At 45.3% G+C, this 27,882-nt stretch overlaps 1 protein-coding gene across 2 annotated transcripts in view; it reads right to left on the bottom strand.

Annotated features, from left to right (window-relative positions):
• Positions 1–24,197, bottom strand: part of LOC143767590 (uncharacterized) — a 65,441-nt gene extending 41,244 nt beyond the window's left edge. Inside the window, exons 1-7 of one of the 2 annotated variants that reach the window (XM_077256004.1) lie at positions 24,092–24,197; positions 23,142–23,287; positions 22,835–23,014; positions 22,629–22,752; positions 22,448–22,545; positions 22,156–22,246; positions 1,691–1,845 (exon numbers count right to left, since the gene is read on the bottom strand). In XM_077256004.1, the coding sequence (XP_077112119.1) occupies positions 1,691–1,845; positions 22,156–22,246; positions 22,448–22,545; positions 22,629–22,752; positions 22,835–23,014; positions 23,142–23,219 (726 nt within the window). In that variant the 5' untranslated portion in view covers positions 23,220–23,287; positions 24,092–24,197. Of the gene's footprint in view, positions 1–368; positions 1,846–22,155; positions 22,247–22,447; positions 22,546–22,628; positions 22,753–22,834; positions 23,015–23,141; positions 23,288–24,091 lie in introns of both variants that reach the window. The other variant, XM_077256005.1, reaches the window with a different exon arrangement.
• Between the last annotated feature and the right edge of the window lie 3,685 nt (positions 24,198–27,882).

Raw genomic sequence — 27,882 nt, 5'->3', positions numbered from 1 at the left:
ACTGTGTAATAGGCAGAGCACCTCAATCCAGTGACTGTTGGCAATCCGCAAGTGAGAGGAATAGCAGCATATAACAGCACATGATTGACTGGGGAAAGAAAATATCCTGGTGCCATTCTACTCCAAAGACAAAGATTTTCATTTTAATGAGAGCCAACAAGAGGAATGACGTGGTTGTCCAAGTAGTGGAAAACCCCTTTAAGAAAATACAATTTTCAGTTAAAACATTTCCAACATTCTGAACATGAAAAAGGTTTCTTCCCTGAGTGACTGCTCTGGCGACTACGAGGAGATGATTTTTTAGCAAAACATTTTTCACATTCTGAACAGGAAAAGGCTTCTATACAGTGTGTATTCTCTGGTGGCTTTTAAGATGCGATTTCTGGTTAAAACATTTCCCACATTCTAAACATGAAAAAGGCTTCTCCCCTGTGTGAATTCTCTGGTGCTTACCCAAATCTGATTTCTGGTTAAAACATTTTCCACAATCTGCACATGAAAAAAGCTTCTTCCCTGTGTGAGTTCGATGGTGACTAAGAAGCTGTGATTTATTCAAAAAACATTTCCCACATTCTGAACATGAAAAAGGCTTTTCCCTTGTGTGGGTTTTTTTGTGGCTATCAAGATGCGCCTTCAGGTTAAAGCATTTCCCACATTCTGAACATGAAAAAGGCTTTTCCCCTGTGTGGGTTCTCTGGTGCTTACCCAAATCTGATTTCTGGTTAAAACATTTCCCACATTCTGAACAGGAAAAAGGCTTTTCCCCTGTGTGAATTCTCTGGTGCTTAACGTAATTTGATTTCTGTGTAAAATATTTCCCACATTCTGAACAGGAAAAAGGCTTTTCCCCTGTGTGAGTTCTGTGGTGGTTAACCAAATCTGATTTCTGGTTAAAACATTTGCCACATTCTGAACAGGAAAAAGGCTTATTCCCTGTGTGAGTTCTTTGGTGTATAACAAGATGTGATTTCCGGTTAAAACATTTCCCACATTCTGAACAAGAAAAAGGTTTATTTCCTGTGTGAGTTCTTTGGTGTATAGCAAGGTTCCATTGCTGATAAAAACATTTCCCACATTCTGAACAGGAAAAAGGCTTCTCCCCTGTGTGACTTCTCTGGTGCCTAACCAAATCTGATTTATGGTAAAAACATTTCTCACATTCTGAACAAGAAAAAGGCTTCTCCCCTGTGTGAATTCTCTGGTGTATAACAAGATTCCCTTTGTGTTTAAAACATTTCCTGCATTCTGAACAGGAAAAAGGCTTCTCCCCTGTGTGATTTCTCTGGTGCTTAACCAAGTTTGATCTGTGTGTAAAATATTTCCCACATTCTGAACAGGAAAAAGGCTTCTCCCCTGTGTGAGTTCTTTGGTGTATAACAAGATGTGATTTCCGGTTAAAACATTTCCCACATTCTGAACATGTAAATGACTTCTCCCTTGTGTGATTTATCTGGTGTCTAACAAGATCTGATTTCTGGTTAAAACATTTCTCACACTTGGAACAAGAAAATCTATTCTCCACTGTGCGATTTTTTTTTTTAGGTTTAACAAAAAACTTTTCAAGGTGAAAACGATTTCCATGTTCTGAACGTGAAAATGGCTTCCTCGCTTTAGGAGCATTTTGCTTTTTATTGCTTATTTTGCGACTTTGATTTTCCTTAGTAGTTGTTAAGGAATCAAAAGACGGGACCTGTTTCAAAGAATCAGATGACAAATCTTTGCTGTGAAGGGATGATAAATCTGGAGTAATGGAATTCACTTCAGTAATATCCTGTAGAATTTCAAGATCATCTGATTTAAAAATTGAGGATGTAAGCTGTCCCTTTGATGTCCTGGTACAGTTATCTGCAAAGAATAAAATAAATTACGATTTTTGAATAAAAAGTCTTTGAATTTTATGACATTATGACAATTTAACATTTATAGTTAAACAATTAGTAAAAATGGCAAGTTATGTAAAAATATTGAATTAATCCCATAGACAATGAGAGTTCCCAGTGTATTAGAAACCTAAACATGCAATAAAAAAACATACATTGTTATGTAGGCAAAAATAATACCAATAAAAACTTCTACTCATCCCACAAAAAAATAATTCCCCACTCTGATCTGTCAATGGAAAAATAAGTTTCCACATTATTAGAGGCTGAAAGGCTCTTGAAAAGTAATATGGCTTCCATAAACCAATCCAGCAACATCTGCTCTCCCAAAGTCAAATCTCCCTTTCGCTTCTGAGCCTTGCAGTGTGCCCAAACCATATCTAGCATCCATGTATTTGGCATTACTATCGTGAGATGAACCCACTTAATTTATGGCGTGAGTGTCTCCTGGAGCACAATCTAGGAACTGTGTGTTGGGAAATAAAATGGCAAATGTGCAATTTTCACTCTTCAACATCCACTGCGTGCTAATTTCCAGAAAATGTCTTTGGAGTCAAAATAATAATAATAATAATAATAATAATCTTTATTTATATAGCGACAACATATTCAGCAACGCTTTACAGTTTAACAGCTTCAAACACAACAGTCATAAGTAACAATGTTAACAATACAATAATTAAAGCAACACAAGACGACCCTGCTCGCGAGAGCTTACAATCTACAATGAGGTGGGGGAGATACAAAGTACAGTTGTGTATTTACAATGATGGTCCAGCTATCTTCAGGGAATGGGGGATAGATGGAAGTAGTGATGTGTTTTGAGGGAGCGCCTAAAACTATGCAAATTGTGGATGGTCCTAATTTCTTGGGGTAGAGCATTCCAGAGGATTGGCGCAGCACGGGAGAAATCTTGTAGTCGGGAGTGGGAGGTTCGGATTAGTGCAGAGGTTAGTCGAAAGTCATTTGCAGAGCGCAGAGGTCGGTTAGGCCGATAGACAGAAATGAGGGAGGAGATGTAAGGGGGTGCTGCACTGTGAAGAGTTTTGTGGGTGAGAACAAGTACTTTGAATTGTATCCTGTAATGAATAGGCAGCCAGTGTAATGACTGGCGAAGAGCGGACGCGTTTGAGTAATGATTAGCTAGATAGACGACCCTGGCTGCTGCATTAAGGATAGACTGGAGAGGGGAAAGTCGAGTGAGGGTGAGGCCAATTAATAGAGCGTTGCAGTAGTCCAGACGGGAGTGGATCAGGGCGACAGTGAGGGTTTTTGTTGTTTATATAGTGAGAAAAGGGCAGATTCTCACTACTCCTATAGATTAATTCAAAAAAAGTTATAATTTCCAAAATGGAGTCACTTTATGGGAATTTCTACTGCTCTTGTTTTCTGCCATATAGTTATGTTATGGCTTCTGCAAACGTTGTTCCCTCTCCACTGGGATCTGCTCCCACGACATCTGCTTCTGGTACCAAGAGCGGCCTTATCTATTCTCCTGGCAGCACTGGTGATGAAGGAGACGTCGGAACCAGAAGCTCTGGGCTGCGCAGGCTCTGTCCAGCCACTGAGATTGGGTTGCCTGAGACCAGTAATATCATCTAATCTGGCAGTATAGGTTTGTGTGCTGTCCAGCTGAAATTATCTGCTCCCTACGTAAGCCAATTGGAAAGCACCACACCATACTAAAGCTCAAAGCATATTGACGGAAGCTGCCAGACACAGTCTTGTTCTCATCTAGTTCAGTCCTCTATGCTCAGCTCCCGGCTTGTTTGTTTCCTGTTGTAATCCAGAACTGTTTGCTGACTAATCTTCCATCTTCGGATTTTGTATTTTCTCTGCCCTCCTGGTTCTGACAAGGTTACCTGACTAGTCTTCTTATGTAGTTATTCTCCAGGTGGTGAGCACATCAGTAGGTAGGATACAATTATATATTCCAAACCCAGGATTTATTAATACAGCATACAAAACGTTTCAACTCTTATGAGTCTTCCTCAGGTATTACATATAAACTATTACTGCTTTGTGCATTTTATATATAAATGAAGTCAGTGGATATCATTTTTGGGCGGGTGCCATACCAGGGTTTAACCCTTTTCAAACACACCCATATCACTCCAACTTTATCCAGAGCTTTACATGCATAAAAGCATAAATATGAAAAAGCTAATCCAAATCAAATCCAATTTTAAAAAAATTCTAAAATATTTTTCTAATGGCATACACAAAATTCATAAAGAAAATATATCATATCAATAAAAATTTTCTTTTTTAAAAAAAAATGTATAAGTTCTATAAAAAAAAAAAGACCTATACAAAAAACTTTATCACCTTTGTTATTATTTGTCTCTTTCTTGGGAGGTAGAAGAAACAAGACTGATGTGGAACAATGGGATTTCAATTTTTTCTCTTAATTCCTTCCCTTCTGTCTTCTCGAAAATTGAAGAAATTTTTCTTAAAACTTTTCCTTTTTTTTCCCTTTCTCCTTCCCTCTTCCTTTTCTCCCTTCCTCTTTCTTTTTCTCCCCCTCCTTCCTTCCCTCTTCTCCTCCTCCTCTTTATTTAACCCCTTCTACCACATCATTCAGCCCATCAGGATAGAATGTTCTCAATTGAAAGATCTAAATGGAGTCTTTCCGATTAAGCGTTCATTATTCTGTTAAACAATTTGGAGTTATTTGTTCAACTGGGGTGACAATAACATTGAATTGTTTATTATGTTTTAAACATAGACGGTGTTCTAGTATTCCATTTTTTGCATTGTGCCTGTGGCCATTCATGCGGGCCCGCAAGGATTGTGTTGTACGGCCCACATATTGTAGGCCACAGTCACAAGTAATCACATATATGACAGTCTTTGTCACCTGTTAAATTTTGTGTGATTTCCTATGTCTCACCCGTGCTGTAGGATGTGATAGATCTGCTATTATGTCCAATTATGTTACAACTACAGCATTTCCTAGAATCACATTTATACACCCCTGGTTTTACATCTATATGTTTTTTAGAGAATTTTTTATCTTTGTTTATTGGTTTTGTCCCTCACTCGATGTTTTTCTGAGGTTACTTGGTGCTATAATGCTCTTAACCATACGGCCCCTACCAAAGGTAATCCCGAGCTTTTCTGGTATACAATTTTTAAAATGGATCTTTCTTTAGCAAATACCAATATTTGTTTAAAATATTTCTTACTTGAATGTTGTCACTATTGAAGCCAGTAATAAAATTACAATGCCACTTTATACTATTTTCCTCCCCTTTATCATCTATTTGATGTTCTTTAACTCCTTTCCTGCTGAGGCATTCATCCTGATTTTTTTTCAAATTGGATTTGCATGCCCCCATAACAAAATTTTTAGGGAATTTTTTGTTCATAATCTATTGTACAATAGTTTAGATTGTTCTATATAGTCTTTGTCACTAGTATTGTTCCTTCGGATACGGCAAAACTGACTAAAACGAATATTTTGTTTCCATTTTGGATAATGGGAACTGCGAGAGTCCAGAAAGCCATTAGTATCAGTTTTTTTAAACAAGGTTTTAGTATAAAGTTTTTTGTTTTGATGGCTGATTTCCAAGTCCAAAAATTTTTTTTTATTTTTTCTTTGTTTTTCTCTGCGGAGAAGGAGATCCCCAGGTGTTCATGTTCATTGCTCTAATGAACTTTTGTGCCTCCTTCTCTTCACCCTTCCAAAAAAAGATCAAATCATCTATATATCGATAATATATTATGTGATGGCAATATGGCGGCTGGCAAATTGGCGATGAGGATTCGAAGCGCCCCATAAAGAGATTTGCAAAACTTGGGGCCACCTGAGTCCCCATCGCGGTGCCAAGCTGCTGTAAATACTGATGTTCTTGAAAAGTGAACAAGTTATGCTCCAAAGTAAACTTTAGACTATCCACCAAAATCTACTTTTGTTTTGCTGGCATACCGGTTATTTTTATTATATATGCAACCGATTATATATCCAAATCATGCTCTATATTAGAGTGTATTAGCATCCATGGTTATAAATATGCAGTCTTCCTCCCATATGACATTCCTACATTGTGTAATGAGCTGACTAGAAACTAGCAAGGAAGATGGTAATTTCTTGACCTGTTCTTGTAAGAAAAGATCTATGTAGTGTGACAGGAAGCAAGTCAATAATCCTATACCTGATATAGTCCTGCACCCTGGTGGATTCAATCTTTATGAACCTTTGGTAGGTGCTAAAATAGGACCTTATTTGGGTATTAGTCAAAAATAATATTTCTTGTTTAAGATGTTTTGTTTAAAGGCATAATTAATCAAGCTGTCAATCCTCCATAAAATTTTTTGAGGGATCTGTATTAGCGATAGGTGAGCTATAAAATGCTGGGGTTCTCGTTACTCAGGTCAAGCAAACTGGAATGCTTGGGTGCTCGACCCGAGCAACGAGCCCAATGTAAGTCTATGGGAAATTCGAGCATTTTTCCGGTGGCCCCACCGGCAGTCTGCAGAGGGACTAGAAATTGCGGAAGTCAATGGGAACAGTGCTCAAATGACATGGCAACAGCATGGGGAAGACCCCTGGAAGCATTTCTGACTCCTAGGTTACTGCTGTGACCAATGTTGTCAGGGTCTTACGACACTTATACAGACAATAAAACACACAGAAACTAAATCAAAATGGATTTTCCTGGGAAAGATGTTAAGGAGCATCCTTTCCAGGGTAATGACTTGTATATAAGGCAAAATAAATAACCAAAAACAAAAATGCTCCTCCACACCTTGGGCTATGTTCACACATAGCGTTTTTGAACTTTACCATTGCTTTCAACCAAGACAAATGCATTCACTGGGAAATGTCATTTTAACATTTTGCAACCTTATCTGGCCACGTGGTGTGTGACACTTCAGACACATCCTGTTTCATTTATGAAGGAGGGACTCTGAAAGACACAAAGCCTATTTTTATGGGGCCATCAGGCGTCCTCACTATTCTTAGAGAACCATCAGCCGGCTACACTTTTCCTATTATTAAACAGTGGAGCTGCTATACGGTTATTGCATATGCAGTGAGTGGCAGGGCTGCACAAAATTTGGACACACCCCAATACCCCTTTGAAGAGACAGGAGGGCCTCATAAAAAAAAAAATGTTCCCATTATTAGGAAGTGGGTCTCCCATAGTGTTTACCTATGCAGTGAATGCAAGGGCTGCCAAAAATTTGGAGCCATTCCAATGCACCTTTGAAAAGAAGTAGAGGAGGACCTCATAAAAAAATGTTCCTATTAGAAAGTAGTGGGTCTCCTATACTTTTAGTGCCCATGCATTAAGTGCATAAGCTGACAAACATTTACTCCTGGGGGGAATACATGAACATATTGTATAACCATTTTTTTAATTTTTTTTTAGGGGCATCATAAACACCCTTTAAAAATAATTATGTGGGTGTTGCATCACAGACCACGATCACTCTGGTGATATGGTGGTGGAAGATGAGGATGAGGAGAAGGAGGACGACAACAGCAAATAGCTAAAATCAGGAAGCGTATACCCATGTCTGGGTGTGAAGAGGTGCATGTCAATAGACCTCCCAAAAAAATACACTGGATTTGAGTTTATGTTACACTGCCATCATTTGGTGGTGTTAAGAAGTCTGGCCCAATCCAGTCCTTGTTCATTTTTATAAGAGCCTGTCAGCATTTTCAGTTGACAGACAGATGCGCTTATCAGTTATAATTCCACCAGCGGCACTAAAAACCGGATCTGACAGGGAAGGGAAGGCCAGGACCTCCAAGGCGTAGAGAGAGTCAGTTCATGCCACGTGTCCAGCTTGGATACCCAATAATTATAAGGCATAGAGGAATCACGGAGGACGTTGGTACGGTCACCAAAGTACTCCCTCAGCATCTTCCCAAACTTTGCACTCCTTGTAAGAGTACCTCGCGCCTCAGGGCCTGTGCGATGGGGGAGGGTCTGAGAAAACTCTCCCAAAACTTTGCCAGTGTTCCCCCTGCCTCTGCTGGATTGGAGTTGTGTCTCTCTCACGTGTACTCCTTGGTTGACCAACGAACTGTGACCGCTGCCGCCAGAGTTTTCAGATGGGCATTTTTAAAATAATTCCCCAACAAGGGCCTTCTGGTACTGACCCATTTTAGTAGACCTGTCCGCTTCGGGAATAAGAGATAGAAAGTTCTCCTTGTAGCATGGATCTAGAAGTATCACCAACCAGTAATGACTATCACCCAAAATTTTGAGAACGCGAGGGTCACGAGAAAGGCAGTGTAACAAACTCAGCCATTCGTGCAAGACTGCTAACAGGCAAGACTTCCATGTCCTCACCAAGAGGACGACTGACCATGCTCTCCTCCTCCATGTCCTCAGGTCATCCACGCTGAACAGATGGTATGACAATTATGCAGGTAGTACTGTGTATAACGCATTAAACTAGCTCCTGTTCTTCCTCCTCCTCCTTTTCCTCACTGTCACCCAATCCACATTGGGATGAGATGAGGCTGGGCTGTGTGTAATCACCCTGTATGGTTCCTTGCTTCATCTCATCTTGCTCCACCTGCAGTGAATCCTCTTTGATTGTGAGCTAATTATTGCGTCATCGCCGCTCACAATCTTGGTGGAGTCCCCAAGTTTTGTAGAATGGTACTTACGTCTGACATCCATGTCCACTCTTGAGGTGTTATGTGTGGAGTCTGAACTGAATACCAACAGCCTTGTTGATGCTGGTAGTAAACAACTGCTCACAAATCCTTTCCAACATCTGCAGTGTAGACTTCCAACATGTGGGGACATCACACACACCAGTCGATGAGCCGGAAGCTGCAAACGCTGCTGAAGCACGGCAAGTGCGCTGGAAGCTGTAGATGACTTTCTAAAATGGACACACAGGCGGCATACTTTGACTAGCAGATCCGAAAGCTCCAGGTAGGTTTTGAGAAACTGCTGAACCACGAGGTTAAGCACATGGGTCAGGTATGGTACGTGTGCAAGCTTACCTCACCTCAGAGCCGCCACCAGCTTCCGGCCATTGTCACACACGACCATGCCTGGCTGTAGGTTCAGCGGTGTCAGCCACAAATCCGATTGCTTTTTCAGAACGGTCCACAACTCTTCAGCATTGTGCGGTTTCTCACCTAAGCGTATTAGCTTCAGCACAGCCTGTTGCCGATTGGCTGAGGCAGTGCTTCCAGCTTGTGACTGATGTTCTCATTTCAGAGATGGACGTGGAGGAGGAGGAGACTGTGGGGGCAACCCTGACCGACCTAGGGCCCGCAATTCTCGGCGTCAGGAGGACGTGTTTCATCCCAAGGTCTGATTGGGTCCCGACATCCACTATGTTTTCCCAGTGTGCCGTCAGCGAGATGTACCGTCCCTACCCACAAGCACTTGTCCACGTGTCCGTGGTTAGGTGGACTTTCCCAGTAACTGCATTGTTGAGGGCATGGCTAATGTTGTGGGACACGTGCTTGTGTAATGCGGGGACGGCACACCGGGAGAAATAGTGGCGGCTGGGGACCAAGTACTAAGGGATGGCCGCCGCCATCAGGTTGTGCAAAGTTTCCATCTCCACGAGCCTACAAGGCAACATTTCGAGCGCAAGCAGTTGCAAAATGTGTGAATTTAGTAGTGTGGCCTGTAGGGCGTTGGCTGCGAATTTACGCTTCCGTTCCAAGGACTGGGGTATGGATAACTGGACGTGTATGAGCTTGCTGATGGGGCTAGTTGAGTGTGTGCAACTACAGGTGCAGGGCAGGAGGCATCTTCGCATGCACCATGGACAGGGAATTGGCTTACCACTCCTTCTTCCGCTGTTGTGGCATGTGTCACCCGCAGACACTGTTCCTGGACCCTGGGGTACGACCCACAAAGTCAGGTGCTTTGCTGCCATGTGCCTGATCATGGTAGTGGTGGTCAGGCTGGTAGTTTAGCTACCCCTGCTGATGCTGGCCTGGCAGGTGGTCCAAATGGCCTTTTTGGAGTTATCGGCAGAGTCTTTAAAAACAACCAGACTTGGGAAGACCTAACAGTTGTACTGGCAACTTCCGTCGTGTTGGCGTTACGGGGAATGGTTGCCCGCCTTCTGTCTGCGGCCACCACACTTCTTCTTCCTGCCTGTTGGGGTGCTATGCGTCCCTCCCCCTGTGTGCTGCTGTCCTCGCTCTGCATGTTCTCCCGTCAGCTTGGGTCAGTTACTACATCATCCACCACCTCGTCTTCCACATCCGCACCCTGGTCCTCTTCCTGATTATCTGGCAATTGTGTCTCATCATAGTCCACCTCGTGACACTTCCTCATAATCACCTTCTTGTGACCGTGGCTGCTGAAATATTTGGGCATCGCTACATGCGATCTTCTCTTACCACGCTTCAAGTAGACCGGGCGAGAGGCCCGAATCTATAACTGGAAAAACAGCTCTTCGTAGTGTCCAAGTGTGGGATCAATTGTCTCCGGGTTCTCGGCATGGTGGGAGGAAGAAGGATCAGGGTGAGGAATATGCGGTCCAGACTCACGGCTACTGAGACTTGACCATGTGTAAGACAGTGGTGGTCGTGGTGGCAAAGCGACTGGAAGCATCATCTATCCAACCAACAACCTTTTGACACTGCTTTTGGTTTGATAGTGGAGTGTCGAGGTCCCATAGTAATTCATACAGGACGGTTGGGCGAGAAGATGTGGGTGTTTGTTGTGGCACAATTTCAGCTTGCCCACGGCCACAACCTCTGCAGGCACCATCACGTACAGTTACCCGTCCCTTGCTACGCGCCTTGCCCATTCTAAATGGAGGACAATATTTTCTACGTTCACTATAAATGGATTAATTTGGAGTGAACTTATATGTGATCCGTGTGACGGACAAACCACAGTTTGGAATAGCTGGTCTGTAGGTACCGTATATACTCGAGTATAAGCCGAGATTCTCAGCCCAAATTTTTGGGCTGAAAGTGCCCCTCTCGGCTTATACTCGAGTCACGGTCGGCGGGTGAGGGGGAGAGGGCGCTGAGGCATACTTACCTGCTTCCGGGGCTCCTGGCGCTACCCCTGCCCGTCCCACGGTCTCCGGGTGCCGTAGCTCTTCCCCTGTTCAGCGGTCACGTGGGACCGTCATTAGAGAAATGATTATGGACTCCACGCCCATAGGGGCGGAGCCGTCTATTCATTTCTCTAATCAGCGGTGCCGGTGACCGCTGACAGAGGAAGAGGCTGCGGCACCGAAGACCAGCTGTCCGGGGGAAGGAGCGGGACGCCGGGAGCAGGTAAGTATGTCATATTTACCTGTCCAGGTTCCACACGCCGGGCGCCGCTCTGTCTTCCCAGCGTCTCTCTCCGCACTGACTGTGCAGGTCAGAGGGCGCGATGACGCACATAGTGTGCGCGCCGCCCTCTGCCTGATCAGTCAGTGCAGAGAGACGCCGGGACGGGACGCTGAGGAGCTGCAAGCAAGAGAGGTGAGTATGTGTTTTATTATTTTTATTGCAGCAGCAGCAGCACAGCTTTCTATGGTACATATATGGGGCAATAATGAACGGTGCACAGCACTATATGGTACAGCTATGGGGCAATAATAAACGGTGCAGAGCACTATATGGCACAGCTATGGGGCAATAATAAACGGTGCAGAGCACTATATGGCACATCCTATGGGGCCATAATGAACGGCGCAGAGCACTATATGGCACAGCTATGGGGTCAATAATGAACGGTGCAGAGCACTATATGGCACAGCTTTCTATGGCACATCCTATGGGGCAATAATGAACGGTGCAGAGCACTATATGGCACAGCTATGGGGCAATTATGAACGGTGCAGAGCACTATATGGCACAGCTATGGGGCAATTATGAACGGTGCAGAGCACTATATGGTACAGCTATCGGGCAATAATAAACGGTGCAGAGCACTATATGGCACGGCTATGGGGCAATTATGAATGGTGCAGAGCACTATATGGCACAGCTATGGGGAAATAATGAACGGTGCAGAGCACTATATGGCACAGCTATGGGGCAATAATGAACGGTGCAGAGAACTATATGGCACAGCTATGGGGCAATAATGAACGGTGCAGAGCACTATATGGCACAGCTATGGGGCAATAATGAACGGTGCAGAGCACTATATGGCACAGCTTTCTATGGTACAGCTATGGGGCAATAATGAACGGTGCAGAGCACTATATGGCACACCTATGGGGCCATAATGAACGGTATGGAGCATCTATTTTTATTTTTGAAATTCACCGGTAGCTGCTGCATTTTCCACCCTAGGCTTATACTCGAGTCAATAAGTTTTCCCAGTTTTTTGTGGCAAAATTAGGGGGGTCGGCTTATACTCGGGTCGGCTTATACTCGAGTATATACGGTAACTATTTTTACCAGTACACTGGTGTCAATAACTTTCGCTAACACGCTGCAACAAAATTTAAATAGAGCCCAGAAATGGCAGAATTTTGAGCGCACTTTTTATCTCTGATCCGTGCAACGGACAAATCACAGATGTAAATAGCTGGCCTGTAAAAAAAATTTATTTCTGGCCCCTGATACCTGGGGCTATGGCTAGAAATATATTTAATAGCAGCCGCAGACAGAAATGTAATGGACCCTCTTGCTATATGCACTGCAGTCTGCCACATACACTGCCTGCCTGGCAATGATTTCTATGCAGCTTTATTAGTCCTCAGAAGGACTGTTAGTTGAGATATTGGATATGTGTGTGTATTATATATGGTATACCCACACTAAGTAAGAACCAAGCAAATCTCTCCATATCTCAGCAGCATCCCTCCCTACACTCACTGATTCCGGAGAAAACTATGAGGAGCATGGCGGCGACAGGTCTGATATAGACCTGATGCCGCTGTGCTGCCATCCAATCACTATAATAATAATAATCTTTATTTTTATATAGCGATAACATATTCCACAGCACTTTACAGTTTGCACACATTATCATCGCGGTCCCCGATGGGGATCAAAATCTAAATTCCCTATCAGTATGTCTTTGGAATGTGGAAAAACCGGAGTATCAGGAGGAAACCCACACAAACACGGGGAGAACATACAAACTCCTTACAGATATTGTCCTTGGTAGGATTTGAACCCAGGAATCCAGCCCTGCAAGGCTGCAGTGCTAACTACTGAGCCACCGTGCTGCCAACATGGCTGCGGCATTACAGTGCATGGCAGACAATCCCTGCAAGTTCATTGGCTCTCTATAGAGCGCCAAACATGCAGGACGGGGACCTGAGCTGCTGCCAAGCAACCCCGGAAATACTCGGCGAGCACCGAGCCTCTCGAGCAGTGAGATGTTCGGGCGAGCACCAAGTAGGGCCAGCATGCTCGCTCCTCACTAATCTGTATCCAATTTCCTATAATACCTCTCATCCGAGAGTATATTGTATGCCTCCCTCAGGTAATTGTTCCGATTTTATATCCTACACAGAAAAATGGAGTACAAGTCCAAACAAAATATTACCGTATATACTCGAGTATAAGCCGACCCGAGTATAAGCCGACCCCCCTAATTTTGCCACAAAAAACTGGGAAAACTTATTGACTCGAGTATAAGCCTAGGGTGGAAAATGCAGCAGGTACCGGTGAATTTCAAAATTAAAAATAGATACTCCATACCGTTCATTATGGCCCCATAGATGCTCCACATAAAGCTGTGCCACATATAATGCTCTGCACCGTTCATTATGGCCCCATAGATGCTCCACATAAAGCTGTGCCATATATACAATGCTCTGCACCGTTGCCCCATAGCTGTGCCATATATATAATGCTCTGCACCGTTGCCCCATAGCTGTGCCATATATACAATGCTCTGCACCGTTGCCCCATAGCTGTGCCATATATATAATGCTCTGCACCGTTGCCCCATAGCTCTGCCATATAGTGCTCTGCACCGTTGCCCCATAGCTGTGCCATATAGTGCTCTGCACCGTTGCCCCATAGCTGTGCCATATAGTGCTCTGCACCATTGCCCCATAGCTGTGCCATATAGTGCTCTGCACCGTCCATTATTGCCCCATAGCTGTGCCATATAGTGCTCTGCACCGTTGCCCCATAGCTGTGCCATATATATAGTGCTCTGCACCATTATTGCCCCATAGCTGTGCCATATAGTGCTCTGCACCATTTCCCCATAGCTGTGCCATATAGTGCTCTGCACCATTGCCCCATAGCTGTGCCATATAGTGCTCTGCACCATTTCCCCATAGCTGTGCCATATAGTGCTCTGCACCATTGCCCCATAGCTGTGCCATACAGTGCTCTGCACCGTCCATTATTGCCCCATAGCTGTTGCTGCTGCTGCAATAAAAAAAAAAAAAAACATACTCACCTGTCTTGCTTGCAGCTCCTCGGCGCCATCTTCCCGGCGTCTCTCTGCACTGACTGATCAGGCAGAGGGCGGCGCGCACACTATATGCGTCATCGCGCCCTCTGCCTGAACAGTCAGAGCGGAGAGACGCCGGGAAGATGGAGACAGCGCCCGGCGTGTGGAACGAGGGAAGGTAAATATGCGATACTTACCTGCTCCCGGCGTCCCGCTCCTTCCCCCTGCCTGTCTTCGGTGCCGCAGCCTCTTTCTCTATCAGCGGTCACCGGCACCGCTTCATTAGAGAAATGAATAGGCGGCTCCGCCCCTATGGGAGGTGGAGCCGCCTATTCATTTCTCTAATGAGCGGTCCCACGTGACCGCTCAGGGGAAGAGGCTGCGGCACCGAAGACAGTGTGACAGGCAGGGGGAGCGCCAGGATCGCCGGGACTAGGTGAGTATATGACAGTCCTCACCCGCCGACCCCACCACCGATCATGACTCAAGTATAAGCCGAGAGGGGCACTTTCAGCCCAAAAATTTGGGCTGAAAATCTCGGCTTATACTCGAGTATATACGGTATTTTAAAATAAGCCAATAATGTTATTAACATATATAATAACTGAACATACAAAACTAAGTAAACAAAAACAGACAAGGCACATACAAAAAAACTCATGTGTGGAAGGACAACTACTGTAGTAACAGAACAGGATGGCTAGTAAGCCACAGAGACACAATCCGTAACAACTGTTATAGCAGGAAGAATATTAATAAAGTGTATAGTGTAAGAAAACGATTGCACATAATCTAGACAGTTCTAATCCATATGTGCACCAGGCATGAGATGTTCTCAACTCTCATTCTAACCTACAACCTCACTACAAAGTGTAAGACAGTGTCCTTTTAAGGGTTTCTACACTCACCCATGAAAGTATCTGTCAGTGTGTGTCCAGTGGCAGCCCCGACGCACTGAAAGCCCACCGAGGAAGCCCACGCGAAACGCGTGTCGGGGCTGCTACTGGACACACACTGTGTAAGGATTCTAGACTTTCCTGGTGCCTGTTCGCCCTGATCCAAGATGGAGTCTTGGATCTCGCCCTGTCATAGAACTTCATGTCTGTCCTCATTATTTAAGTCCGGATCATGTGTTCTCTTGTGCCTGAGTATTTTGTGCTTTTGGCTCCTGAGCTTCTGCCGGTTTGATGGTGAACTCCCCGCTTCTGCTCACTACTTGGTGGTCTGCCTTTCTCCATTCAGCAACCTCTCGCCTCTGGAACTTCTGTGACGAGCTGCACACCTGTGGAAGTATCTTCTTTGTTTGCAAAACTTTTCCCAGTGTTGTGCCTCTTTGCACAACCACACCAGGTGAGCAAGATTCAAGTTGTGCTTGTCTCATCAAAAAAGATTTACTCATCTGCTACGCTTAGATAGCGCTCTCCCTCTTTTTCCCTCGTCCTCTCTTTCCCAGGACTGCATTCACACAAAGCATCATCTGTGAATTATTGGACTCCTACTAACAAGTGCTGTGCACATGTGTGATCAAGTTTTGCTGGACTTCCTCATTTAAGTACTGTGTGCATACGCACTAATAACCTTATTGGACTGCCTTGTTTAAATATCTGTTTGCCTCTACATAGTTATTAAGGTTGAAGGAAGACTGTAAGTCCATCTAGTTCAACCCATAGCCTAACCTAACATGCCCTAACATGTTGATCCAGAGGAAGGCAAAAAAAAACCATGTGGCAAAGAGTAAGCTCCACCATGGGGAAAAAAATTCCTTCCCGACTCCACATACGGCAATCAGACTAGTTCCCTGGATCAACGCCTTATCAAGGAATCTAGTGTATATACCCTGTAACATTATACTTTTCCAGAAAGGTATCCAGTCCCCTCTTAAATTTAATTAATGAATCACTCATTACAACATCATACGGCAGAGAGTTCCATAGTCTCACTGCTCTTACAGTAAAGAATCCGCGTCTGTTATTATGCTTAAACCTTCTTTCCTCCAGACGTAGAGGATGCCCCCTTGTCCCTGTCACCGGTCTATGATTAAAAAGATCATCAGAAAGGTCTTTGTACTGTCCCCTCATATATTTATACATTAAAATAAGATCACCCCTTAGTCTTCGTTTTTCCAAACTAAATAGCCCCAAGTGTAATAACCTATCTTGGTATTGCAGACCCCCCAGTCCTCTAATAACCTTGGTCGCTCTTCTCTGCACCCGCTCCAGTTCAGATATGTCTTTCTTATACACCGGAGAAGTCTGCTGTGATTTACTTTATTGTGCTGAGGACCTTGTTACTACTGCAGAAATATCAGTATTATGCTCTGTTTGCTATTTGCTATATACAGCTGAAGACCTTGTTGCAATTGCAGAAATATCCGTGTCAATTCTGTTTACATTTCTGTTTCGAGTAAAAACATTCTTTGCTGCAACTTTGTTCTCGGACTGGCTTTATCCCATGGGATTAAATTCCATAGTACCGATATAATTATTACACACTGACAGATACTTTCACCTTTTGAGCTGCCAAGTGACCAGCAACAGTGTGCCCCTAAGGTCTATTTGTTTCCTGTTTCTCCTTTGTGAATAAGTCCAATGTTATCACCACATAAGAAGACAAGTCAGATTTGAAAAATGGGACCTGGTTAGGAACATAAAACTCGCTGCTGGAAGTGGTTAAATCAGAGTAATTTGGGAACTAACTACTATAATCTAAGTATAGACAATAAGAAATCTACTGAAATGATCAAACTCAACAGTCTTCATCAGTAAAAAGAAAAAAATAATTAAAAAAATGAGTAACTAAATGGTGAAACCTCTCTGTGGTAATAAAAGTATGGGGTTCGGTGGCTCTTGGCAATCTAAACTATTGTAAGGGCCAATATTTTCTGTCAATAGAATTTCAAGAAGCCATGCACAGCTTAGAGATCTTATATGACACAGGTGTAATTTTTTATGTAGTTTATCACAATCCTCTATGAAGTTAGTTTTAAAAGAAATTGAAAAGTCAGGATTAAGGCAAACTCTGTTATTGTACAGAAATTCACACTTGGCCGTCACTGCCCATTTAATGTTATTGATCAAAAAAACAAAATTTGGCCAGAAAGACTGGACCTGGTCTTGTAGGGACCATATGAGCACATTCAGCAGCACAAAAAAAAGAGAAGGTAAATTCATAAAGTAAGATATCAGAGTTCTAGGAAAACTGTCACACACCTGGATCATGGACTCACTGTGCCAAGAACCCAGCTTACCCAGGAGGGGCGTGGCCTAGAGGCTACCTGGTTTTCACTAGAGACCCTGATGGTGGAGTTAAGCTTGCGTTGCAGATAGCTGCCAGGCACCATTCCTGGGCAGTGTCAGGTACTACAGCAGCTGACCCCAAGGGAAAGGATTGCAGTTACGAGCTATGAGTCAATGGCAGGACAGGGTTCAAATACTGGTAGACCAGATAACAGCGCTGGTGCAGACACTATGGATTCTAGATCACCAGTCAGGAAGGACACTGATCCTTGTTCAGACAGTGCAGATTCTGGAACACTATCCAGGATGGACACTGGTGCTAGTTCAAACAAGGCTTTTAGGAAAGTGTTCAGATTCAGACAATACAGGTTTCAGAAACAGGTTCGGGATCAGACAATACGGGACTCAAGGACAGTGACCTGACAACATACTACTTACACACACTAAGTAGAGAAAATACAAAAGTTGCTCAGCTTCCTTCCTACTGTGGAGGGAGCTTTAAATACCTGATGCCTCCCAGCTATTGGCTGGCGGCATTTCCAAAGTGCGAGCGCTGCCCTTTTAAGAAATCGGGCAATGAATATGTCGGCTGCCCTACTTGGAGGAGGGAGAAGGACCATGCAGTGACGCTGGCATTGCCATTACATTAACCCCCCTCTTCTCCGCAGAAGTGGGGGATGAATATTCTCCTTGAAATCCCATGAACTCTCTTCAGGGCCACGTGCTCTTCAGTCCACAAGGAAAAAGGTTTCATCTTCTTCAAGGCCAGGATGCTTCTTACCATCAGAGCAGACTGAAGCAGGCGTAGTAACAGTATCCTTGAATTGCCAAGTCTCTCCCTGCCTGGTATGTCCAGCCACCATCTTGGAAGAATCAAAGACAAGCTGGGGTTCTTACCCATGGTTGCTGGATAGAAAAGACCTGAAAAGCATATCAGTCTTGATGTTCTTGTCAAGATGGCCAGATGGGAATTTAAGATACCCTCTCTGAATAAATCTCCAAACCGGTGTCCACGAAGATAAGTCCTCGAGGCAGTGAGGATTCTGGGAGTAGGTCTATGGAACAATCACCAGGTCTGTGTGGAGGTAAATGTTTCTGCTTCCTTCCCATCGGAGACGTCAGCGTACAAACAGTCCACAGATGGCAGTACTGGCGTAGAAGATGGCTTCATCGGCGCTGAATTGAACCACAGGGACCAGACACTTCTCGTGATAAGACTATCCTCAATGAAGCACTTCACCGGAGTTCCAGTACAGAATAGGTTCATGAGTTCATAGCCACGGAACACCCAAGATACGTGGATGAAATAGACCAAACAGCACATAGAAGGTGATCTTCTCCGTATGCAACAATTCTACCTGGAACTCTACTTGCTCAGTAACTGCTTGAACAGCTTTGGATAGGGCCTGTGTCTCGACTGACAAAACCAAAGGACTCTGGAGGTGACAGACGGGAATCTGATACCGATCTGTCACGGCTTGCTGCAAGAAATTTCAAGCCAAAGTCAAAAGTAGGCTGTCTCCACAAACTGGAAGCGTCCACATGATACAGATACAATCAGAGTCAATGGTGGAGAAGTATTACTCTCACCTAGGGTAGCCTTTCTTACAGATCCTAGGCTTTGGAGTTTTTCAGACTTCTCAGTACTAAAATGAATGAAATGTTCAGCATCACCACAGCAGTAGCATAATCCCTTGGCATGACTGTGTTCCAGCTGCTGCTAAACAAGCCTAACACGATCGACCTGCATATGTTCAGAGAAGATAAATGTTTCAGAAGGCTGTAGAAAGAGTGGTCTCTGGAAGGAAGGAGCCAGATGTGACAGTTTCCTCTCACACTACACATATCAGATTCATTCCTCGAACCTGAAGTCGATCCTTATCGCCAGGGAAATAAGGTTGTCTAGAGTAGCAACGATATCTCGACTAGCCAATTTATCCTTATTCCTTCTAGACAAACCCTCCCAGAAGGCAGCTACCAAAGCTTCATCGCTCCCACCAATTTTGGAAGACCGTGTGAAGAACCAGACGGAATAGTGGCTTAAAGACAGAATGTCACGCGTGTGTCAGGTGTGACAATCAGTCACTCTGGATCCAGATGAAGAAAGTCATTGCGCTTAGCTCTGCAAGCACTTTCCGGATCTTGTATCTCTGTTGCGGAGGGATATCCTTTTCCTTCTAGGACCTAGCAGTGGTCTCCACAATATGCTGCTTATTAACACACCTTTGCTGGATGTTTAAGTACCTTTATTCACTTCACCAAGGCGCCGGTGATAGTTCTATTTCCCTTTGTCTGGTTGAAAGTACTAGTAGTCCACTATTTCCTTCTTGGCATTCTCTTTGAAGGATAGCTGACGTGATCTCTTTGGTGTCTTCTCAAGCCAAGTGTTCCCCAGTTTGTTTACCTTATTTGCCTTTAGTTGTAATGGGGGCTGACTAGTGATTACCCCGTCCCTATCCAGGACCTATCGCTAGGGGCAGTCAGGGATTAGGCTCCTGCTCGCCGATAGTAGAGGAACCAGGAGTGGCTACTTGGTTTTTGATAGAGCTTCTCATAATGGAGTTAGGCTTGTACTGCAGATAGCCGCCAGGTACACCTCCTGGGCAGTCCCCGATACTGCGGAGCTGACCCAATGGGTCAGGATGGCAGTCAAGGACATGGATTCGGAGTCACTGGCAGTACAGGATTTGGATACAGGTACACCAGATATAGGAGAAGATACAGATGGTATGGATTCTGGATCACCCAGATGACAGACACTGGTCCTTGTTCAAACACTGCAGATTTTGAAACACAAGCCAGGAAGGACACTGGTGCTAGTTCAATCAATACAGGTTTCAGGAACATATTTAGACAACACGAGAATCAGGAACAGGTTATGGACCAGGGATCTGGCAACATACTGCTTACATACAAACACACACACACACACACACACACAAAGTAGAGAAAATACAATAGTTGTTCAGGCACCTCCATACTAAGGAGGGTGCTTCTCACAAAAATCAGAATATCATCAAAAAGTAAATATATTTCAGTTCTTCAATACAAAAAGTGAAACTCATATTACATAGAGTCATTACAGACAGAGTGATCTATGTAAATGTTGATGATTATGGCTTACAGCCAATGAAAACCCAAAAGTCATTATCTCAGTAAATTAGAATACTTTATAACACCAGCTTGAAAAATGATTTTAAAATTGGAAATGTTAGGCTCCCGAAATGTATGTTCTGTAAAAGCACTCAATACTTAGTTGGGGCTCATTTTGCATCAATTACTGCATCAATGCGGTGTGAAGTGGAGGCGATCAGATTGTGGCACTGCTGAGGTGTTATGGAGGCCCCGGTTGCTTTGATAGCAGTCTTCAGCTCGTCTGCATTGTTGGGTCGTGTCTCTCATCTTCCTCTTGACAATACCCCATGAATTCTCTATGGGGTTAAGGTCAGGTGAGTTTGCTGGCTTATTAAGCACAGTGATACTGCTGTTTTAAAACCAAGTATTGGTACTTTTGGCAGTGTGGACAGTTACCAAGTCCTGCTGCAGAATGAAATTTCCTAATCCAAAAAGCTTGTCGGCAGAGGGAAGAATTAAGTGCTCTAAAATTTCCTGGTAGATGGCTGTGCTGACTTTGGTCTTGATAAAACAAAGTAGACCTACACCAGCAGATGACATGGCTCGCCAAGCCACCAATGATTGTGGAAACTTCACACTAGACCTCAAGCAGCTTGGATTGTGGCCTCTCCACTCTTCCTCCAGACTCTCAGACCTTGATTTCCAAATAAAATGTAAAAGTAACTTTCATCTGAAAACACCACCTTAGACCACTGAGCAACAGTCCAGTCCTTGGCCCAGGTAAGACGCTTCTGGCGTGGTCTATTGTTCATGAGTAGCTACACACAAGGATGTGACAATTGAAGCCCATGTCCTGGATAAGTCTGTGCGCGGTGGCTCTTGAAGCAATGACTCCAGCATCAGTCCACTCCTTGTGAATCTCCCCAAAATTTTAAAAATTAATCCTTTTATGGCTGCGGTTATCCCGGTTGCTTGTGCATCTTTTTCTACCACACATTTTCCCTTCACTTAAAGTTCAATTATTATGCTTGGATACAGCACTCTGAACAGCCAGCTTCTTTAGCAATGACGTTTTGTGGCTTCCCCTACTTGTGGAGTGTGTCAATGACTGCCTTCTGGACATTTCTCAAGTCAGCAGTCCTCCCCATGATTGTGGAGCTACTGAAACAGACTAAGGGGCCTTTTGTAAAGCTTAGGAAGCCTTTGCAGGTGTTTTTTGTTAATTAATATAATTTACTGAAATAATGACTTTTGGGTTTTCATTGGCTGTAAGCCATAATCATCAACACTAACAAATTAACACTTGAAATCGATCACTCTGTTTGTAATTGTGATTTCTCTTACAGGCCCAATATAATGTTTTTGTTCAAGTGATTTTCTAACTTTTCAGCACATTCTACTTACGCTGTCATTTGGTTTTGTAGTTTACAGACCTGGACAGGAAATGGTCAGTGTCTCCTAATTTCAGGGGGTAGGTGGATTTCCCAGAGTGTAAGCTCTATAGAAAAGAGCTTTCAATACACAAAGTCATTTGGACAGTTTTGGGTGGGGGAGAATATTATGGTCTAGAGACAAAATTGTGATCACACGAGTGAGATATGACTGAACTACTTCTTTACTTCTCTGCATTTAGTGGTTACTACTAACCTGAGTAGTCATATGTAGGAGTCGCCTTTTTACACAGTTCGTCACCCCTCACATATGTCTCTGTAGTATTAATATGATCTTGATCTTTACCCTGAAACAAATATTGTATCAATCACCGACAGAGGGAGAAGCCACATCTATGATCAGCTCTAATCTCCTGCCATCTCCACCGTTCTCATTACACAAGTAAAAAACATATCACTCTGGGGGGATAAAACAAGACTGAGTACAAGACCTTCACAGCTGTCTACACATAATAGGGGAGATCTCCTGACAGCTTCTCTCCACCTACCTGATGATCCCGAGGGACATTGGTATCTTCTTGTTTACAGTCCTGTGGAAGAAGAGGATGGGGACATCTCTCTGGTGTTTTCCCCTTACCGTATAGAACTGGAGGAAACACATACAGGGACTGAATTCAATCTTTATATACAGATAATTATTGGCAGTGTGTATTTAGTCCTGTCTATTACCTGGTGATGTGAGGGGCTGGGGAATCTCCATCATGATGTCCTGGTACAGATTTCTGTGTCCTTCTAAATACTCCCACTCCTCCATGGAGAAATAGACAGCGACATCCTGACACCTTATAGGAACCTGACACATACAATGATACCGTCATCCCTCGATCCCTTCATAGCGTTACTGTATAATGTCCCAGCATTCCCAGCAGTGTCACCTCTCCAGTCAGCAGCTCAATAATCTTGTAGGTAAGTTCTAGGATCTTTTGGTCACTGATGTCCTCATGGATCAGGGGATGAGGTGGAGGCCCTGTGATTGGGCTCAGGGGTCTTCCCCATCCCTCAGTCACAGGGTCCTGACAGCGCTCACTAGAGGTCTTCTTCACTACTGTGTAATCCTGGTTATGGAGAGACATTAATGAATCTCACTACAGATATTTCCAGAGTCCTCACCTCTCCAGTTCTGTCCATCTGTTGTTCCCTTAGATAAGAATGATGTAATGTGACGTCATCAGAATCTCTCACCTCTCCAGTAAGCCGGAAGAGGATCTCTAGGGTGAGGTGTAATATCCTCTCCGCCATCTTGTCTCTGTCCATATCCATCTTTTCGGATAAGTCAAAAAATTCTCATATATAGAAGATCTTCACTGAGGATCCGATATTGTAGAGACCTGAATGAGAAGAAGATGAGCCGATGTAACATAAAAATAATACAAACGTAATAATACAATTACTGGAGATAATGAGGGAAACATATGAGGAGATTTATTATTTTACAGTATTTAGTTTTCTTCTTTACATCTACTAATAAAACCTATATATTTAGGCCACAGACAACAAGCAGTTTCTCCCTCGGAGTCGGCAGCTGAATACGTTCCTCATAGACTCATCTTCCATAACGCTAATTCTCGTCTCATTTACCGACACTGCAATCGGCATTAGCAATACTGCAGGAGATATTCATTACACATGACAGGAGAAATAACTACTTCATGATGAGGACGACATCTTCATCTTCTACTACGGCTCTAGAAACATATCTGGCCAGAGTCCGTCACTGACTCCATCACCACCGGCCGTCTATATGAAGGTTTCCTGACAATAATGTGTGGAGGCCAATAAAGGGGCCCCGTACTATGAGAGTAATACATGCTTCCTTGGTTCCCGTCTTTCATAGTTGGGTCGTTTGTATCTATCAGCAGAAAAGGAACAAAACCATTGTGATTCTTATAAGGAGACAACACAAACCCCCTAAATATAACATTGTATAACAACCCCACAATCTGTGACTCTTCAGGGTAAATCGCTCTCTCACCATTGGATTAGAGCTGATACTATGAAGCTAAAGGGACTAAACAGACTTTCTGTCACCTCCATAAAGGGACACTTTTCTGTGTTTGTCAGAACTGTCCGAGGATTATTAGAGGTGATAGTTCCCCCCAATTAGAAGGGACACCTTCTATTGGGGTCTTTACCTGCTACAGTTCTGGTGTGGACCCTCCACCCGCAGAGCCGCACTCCACATACATGGCTGTTCTGTGTGCACAGGACCTGTGATGAGGTCACAGTAGGGGAGGAGTCAGGGATCACATGATCAGGGGCCTCAGTGTATGCAGGACTCTGCTGTGCTGGTTGTCATGGTGCTGGATGAGAGGAAGTTTATGTGTGGGGTCAGGAGGGGTTTACAGTGTGGAATGTGGATGTAGCAGAGCCGCGTGTGTACGAGGTGTGCGGACCGGAGCCGTGTGTGTACGAGGTGTACGGAGAGGAGCCATGTGTGTACGAGGTGTAGGGCGTGGAGCCGTGTGTGTACGAGGTGTACAGAGCAGAGCCGTGTGTGTACGAGGTGTACGGAGAGGAGCCGTGTGTGTACGAGGTGTATGGAGAGGAGCCGTGTGTGTATGAGGTGTAGGGAGCGGAGCCGTGTGTGTACGAGGTGTATGGAGCGGAGCCGTGTGTGTACGAGGTGTATGGAGCGGAGCCGTGTGTGTACGAGGTGTACGGAGAGGAGCCGTTGTGTACGAGGTGTATGGAGCGTTGCGGTGTGTGTACGAGGTGTATGGAGAGGAGCCGTGTGTGTACGAGGTGTACGGAGAGAAGCCGTGTGTGTACGAGGTGTACGGAGAGGAGCCGTGTGTGTACGAGGTGTACGGAGAGGAGCCGTGTGTGTACGAGGTGTACGGAGAGGAGCCATGTGTGTACGAGGTGTATGGAGAGGAGCCGTGTGTGTACGAGGTGTACGGAGAGGAGCCGTGTGTGTACGAGGTGTACGGAGAGGAGCCGTGTGTGTACGAGGTGTATGGAGAGGAGCCGTGTGTGTACGGAGAGGAGCCGTGTGTGTACGAGGTGTAGGGAGCGGAGCCGTGTGTATGAGGTGTAGGGAGCGGAGCCGTGTGTGTACGAGGTGTACGGAGAGGAGTCGTGTGTGTACGAGGTGTACGGAGAGGAGCCGTGTGTGTACGAGGTGTACGGAGAGGAGCCGTGTGTACGAGGTGTACGGAGTGGAGCCGTGTGTGTACGAGGTGTACGGAGAGGAGCCGTGTGTGTACTAGGTGTAGGGAGCGGAGCCGTGTGTGTACGAGGTGTACGGAGAGGAGCCGTGTGTGTACGAGGTGTACGGAGAGGAGCCGTGTGTGTACGAGGTGTACGGAGAGGAGCCGTGTGTGTACGAGGTGTACGGAGAGGAGCCGTGTGTGTACGTGGTGTACGGAGAGGAGCCGTGTGTGTACGAGGTGTACGGAGAGGAGCCGTGTGTGTACGAGGTGTATGGAGAGGAGCCGTGTGTGTACGAGGTGTACGGAGAGGAGCCGTGTGTGTACGAGGTGTACGGAGAGGAGCCGTGTGTGTACGAGGTGTATGGAGAGGAGCCGTGTGTGTACGGAGAGGAGCCGTGTGTGTACGAGGTGTAGGGAGCGGAGCCGTGTGTATGAGGTGTAGGGAGCGGAGCCGTGTGTGTACGAGGTGTACGGAGAGGAGTCGTGTGTGTACGAGGTGTACGGAGAGGAGCCGTGTGTGTACGAGGTGTACGGAGAGGAGCCGTGTGTACGAGGTGTACGGAGTGGAGCCGTGTGTGTACGAGGTGTACGGAGAGGAGCCGTGTGTACGAGGTGTACGGAGAGGAGCCGTGTGTGTACTAGGTGTAGGGAGCGGAGCCGTGTGTGTACGAGGTGTACGGAGAGGAGCCGTGTGTGTACGAGGTGTACGGAGAGGAGCCGTGTGTGTACGAGGTGTACGGAGAGGAGCCGTGTGTGTACGAGGTGTACGGAGAGGAGCCGTGTGTGTACGAGGTGTACGGAGAGGAGCCGTGTGTGCGAGGTGTACGGAGAGGAGCCGTGTGTGTACGAGGTGTACGGAGCAGAGCCGTGTGTGTACGAGGTGTACGGAGAGGAGCCGTGTGTGTACGAGGTGTACGGAGAGGAGCCGTGTGTGTACGAGGTGTACGGAGAGGAGCCGTGTGTGTACGAGGTGTACGGAGAGGAGCCGTGTGTGTACGAGGTGTACGGAGAGGAGCCGTGTGTACGAGGTGTACAGAGAGGAGCCGTGTGTACGAGGTGTACAGAGCGGAGCCGTGTGTGTACTAGGTGTAGGGAGCGGAGCCGTGTGTGTACGAGGTGTACGGAGAGGAGCCGTGTGTATGGAGCGGAGTCGTGACTGTAATCAGTCTTTGGGGGTAAATGATTTTCTTGCCCTTAGAGGGTCTTATAATTTAATACACATCATGAAGGGTGATGAGTGCAAAACCTCTGAGGATTATTTGAAAATCTCATCCTCCATTCGGAGTCTCCAATGCACTAACAGGATCTCACAACTTTCTGAATGATATTTCTCTGATTACATTGGGAGATTTCTTGTGATTTACTTGATGATCTGTAGAAATGAGCGAATATTTCAATGTTCGGTTTGGCTCACAATCACCAAATTTGCAATATTCACCAATTTATTCACCAATTACATTGCCGAATATAGCAAAACATGCACAGCTCAAAAGCTGGTGTTTCCCAAGCTGTGTGACAGCGTGGGAAATACCAGCATAGCGCTTCTGATCGGCAGTGAAATGATCCACGCAGGTCAGAGAGTTGCGGTTCCCACACTGTCAGAAGATGTGATCGGAGGTATAAAGTTTACCTCCGGTCACTGGTGTCAGCTGATGGGACTACTACTCCCATCATCCGACACCTGCAGCTGCTAATAACTGTGAGAGCAGGAGCAGCGGATGGAAGTATTCATCAGCCGCCTGCGCTGTAAATAAATATTTAAAAAAAAAACACTGCCTGGGTTCTCCCGTATTTTTGTTAACCAGTCAGAAACTCACAGCTGGGGTCTGCAACTGTCAGCTTCAGCAAGGCTGGTTATCAAGAATAGATGTAGCGCCCCCACTGCCGCAGGGCCGAGGGGTACCCGGTACCGGGCCTCTGAGTCTCTGCTCTGGGGTTGTCACGGTGGCTAGACCCGGTCCGTGACCCTGCTGAGGGGCGTACAGTAATAGATGTGGATGGTGGTGGTGGTGCGGTGCAGTAAAAAACGAGGACACCAGGTTGCAGTCTCTTTACCTCTTTACTGAAGGCTTCAGGTGTCCAATCCAGGGCACTGTTAACCGGGCTGTCTGAGACCGGCCGGTCCGAAGGCACATCAGGAGTCCCCTTCACAGGTGGGAATCAGCGTCTACCTTCTAGCGCCTGTGTGTTGTAGTCATTCCCTGCTGAGCACCCCGGGATAGTCCTCACAACTGCTTCTGTCTGTCTCTGATGCTCGTTCTCTCCGTCCCCCAGATGATATGGCTAGGACGCACCCGTATGACGGGGTAGGCCTGGAGTTCTTCCGGGACTCTAGAGTCGCCCCTCTCCCACAGCTGCCTCCGTTGTCTGCTTAGGTGTTTTAGTGAGACAGCCAACCTATAATTGGCTGTCCGGCCGTGGTTTGAAGTAATGCTTGTAGTCTCTTATTTGCTCGGCGTTCCGGCCACCGACTGTTGCCCCTCAGAAGGATGTTGCCTCGATCTTACAGCACGACTCCTTCTGGTTCTATCACTTCTTTGCTGTGTTCCCGTTGCTCACTGGTTTGTGCTATTCTTAGGAGTCTGCCAGGATCCCATCCCTGACAGGTACTCTCACTAGCTCTTCCCAGTTACTTCTCTCCGTCTTCCTGTCCAACCCCCAGTTTTACCAGAGTGTGAGGAGTGGCCTATTAGATAGAACCACTCCCCCTGGTGGCCGGAGTGTGAAGTGTAATGTGAGTGTTACCTGATCAGGTGAACTCCTTTAGTGCA

The sequence above is a fragment of the Ranitomeya variabilis genome, chromosome 4 (genome assembly GCF_051348905.1).
Source record: "Ranitomeya variabilis isolate aRanVar5 chromosome 4, aRanVar5.hap1, whole genome shotgun sequence".
Lineage (NCBI taxonomy): Eukaryota > Metazoa > Chordata > Amphibia > Anura > Dendrobatidae > Ranitomeya > Ranitomeya variabilis.
This window is presented reverse-complemented; position numbering and strand designations above follow the sequence as displayed.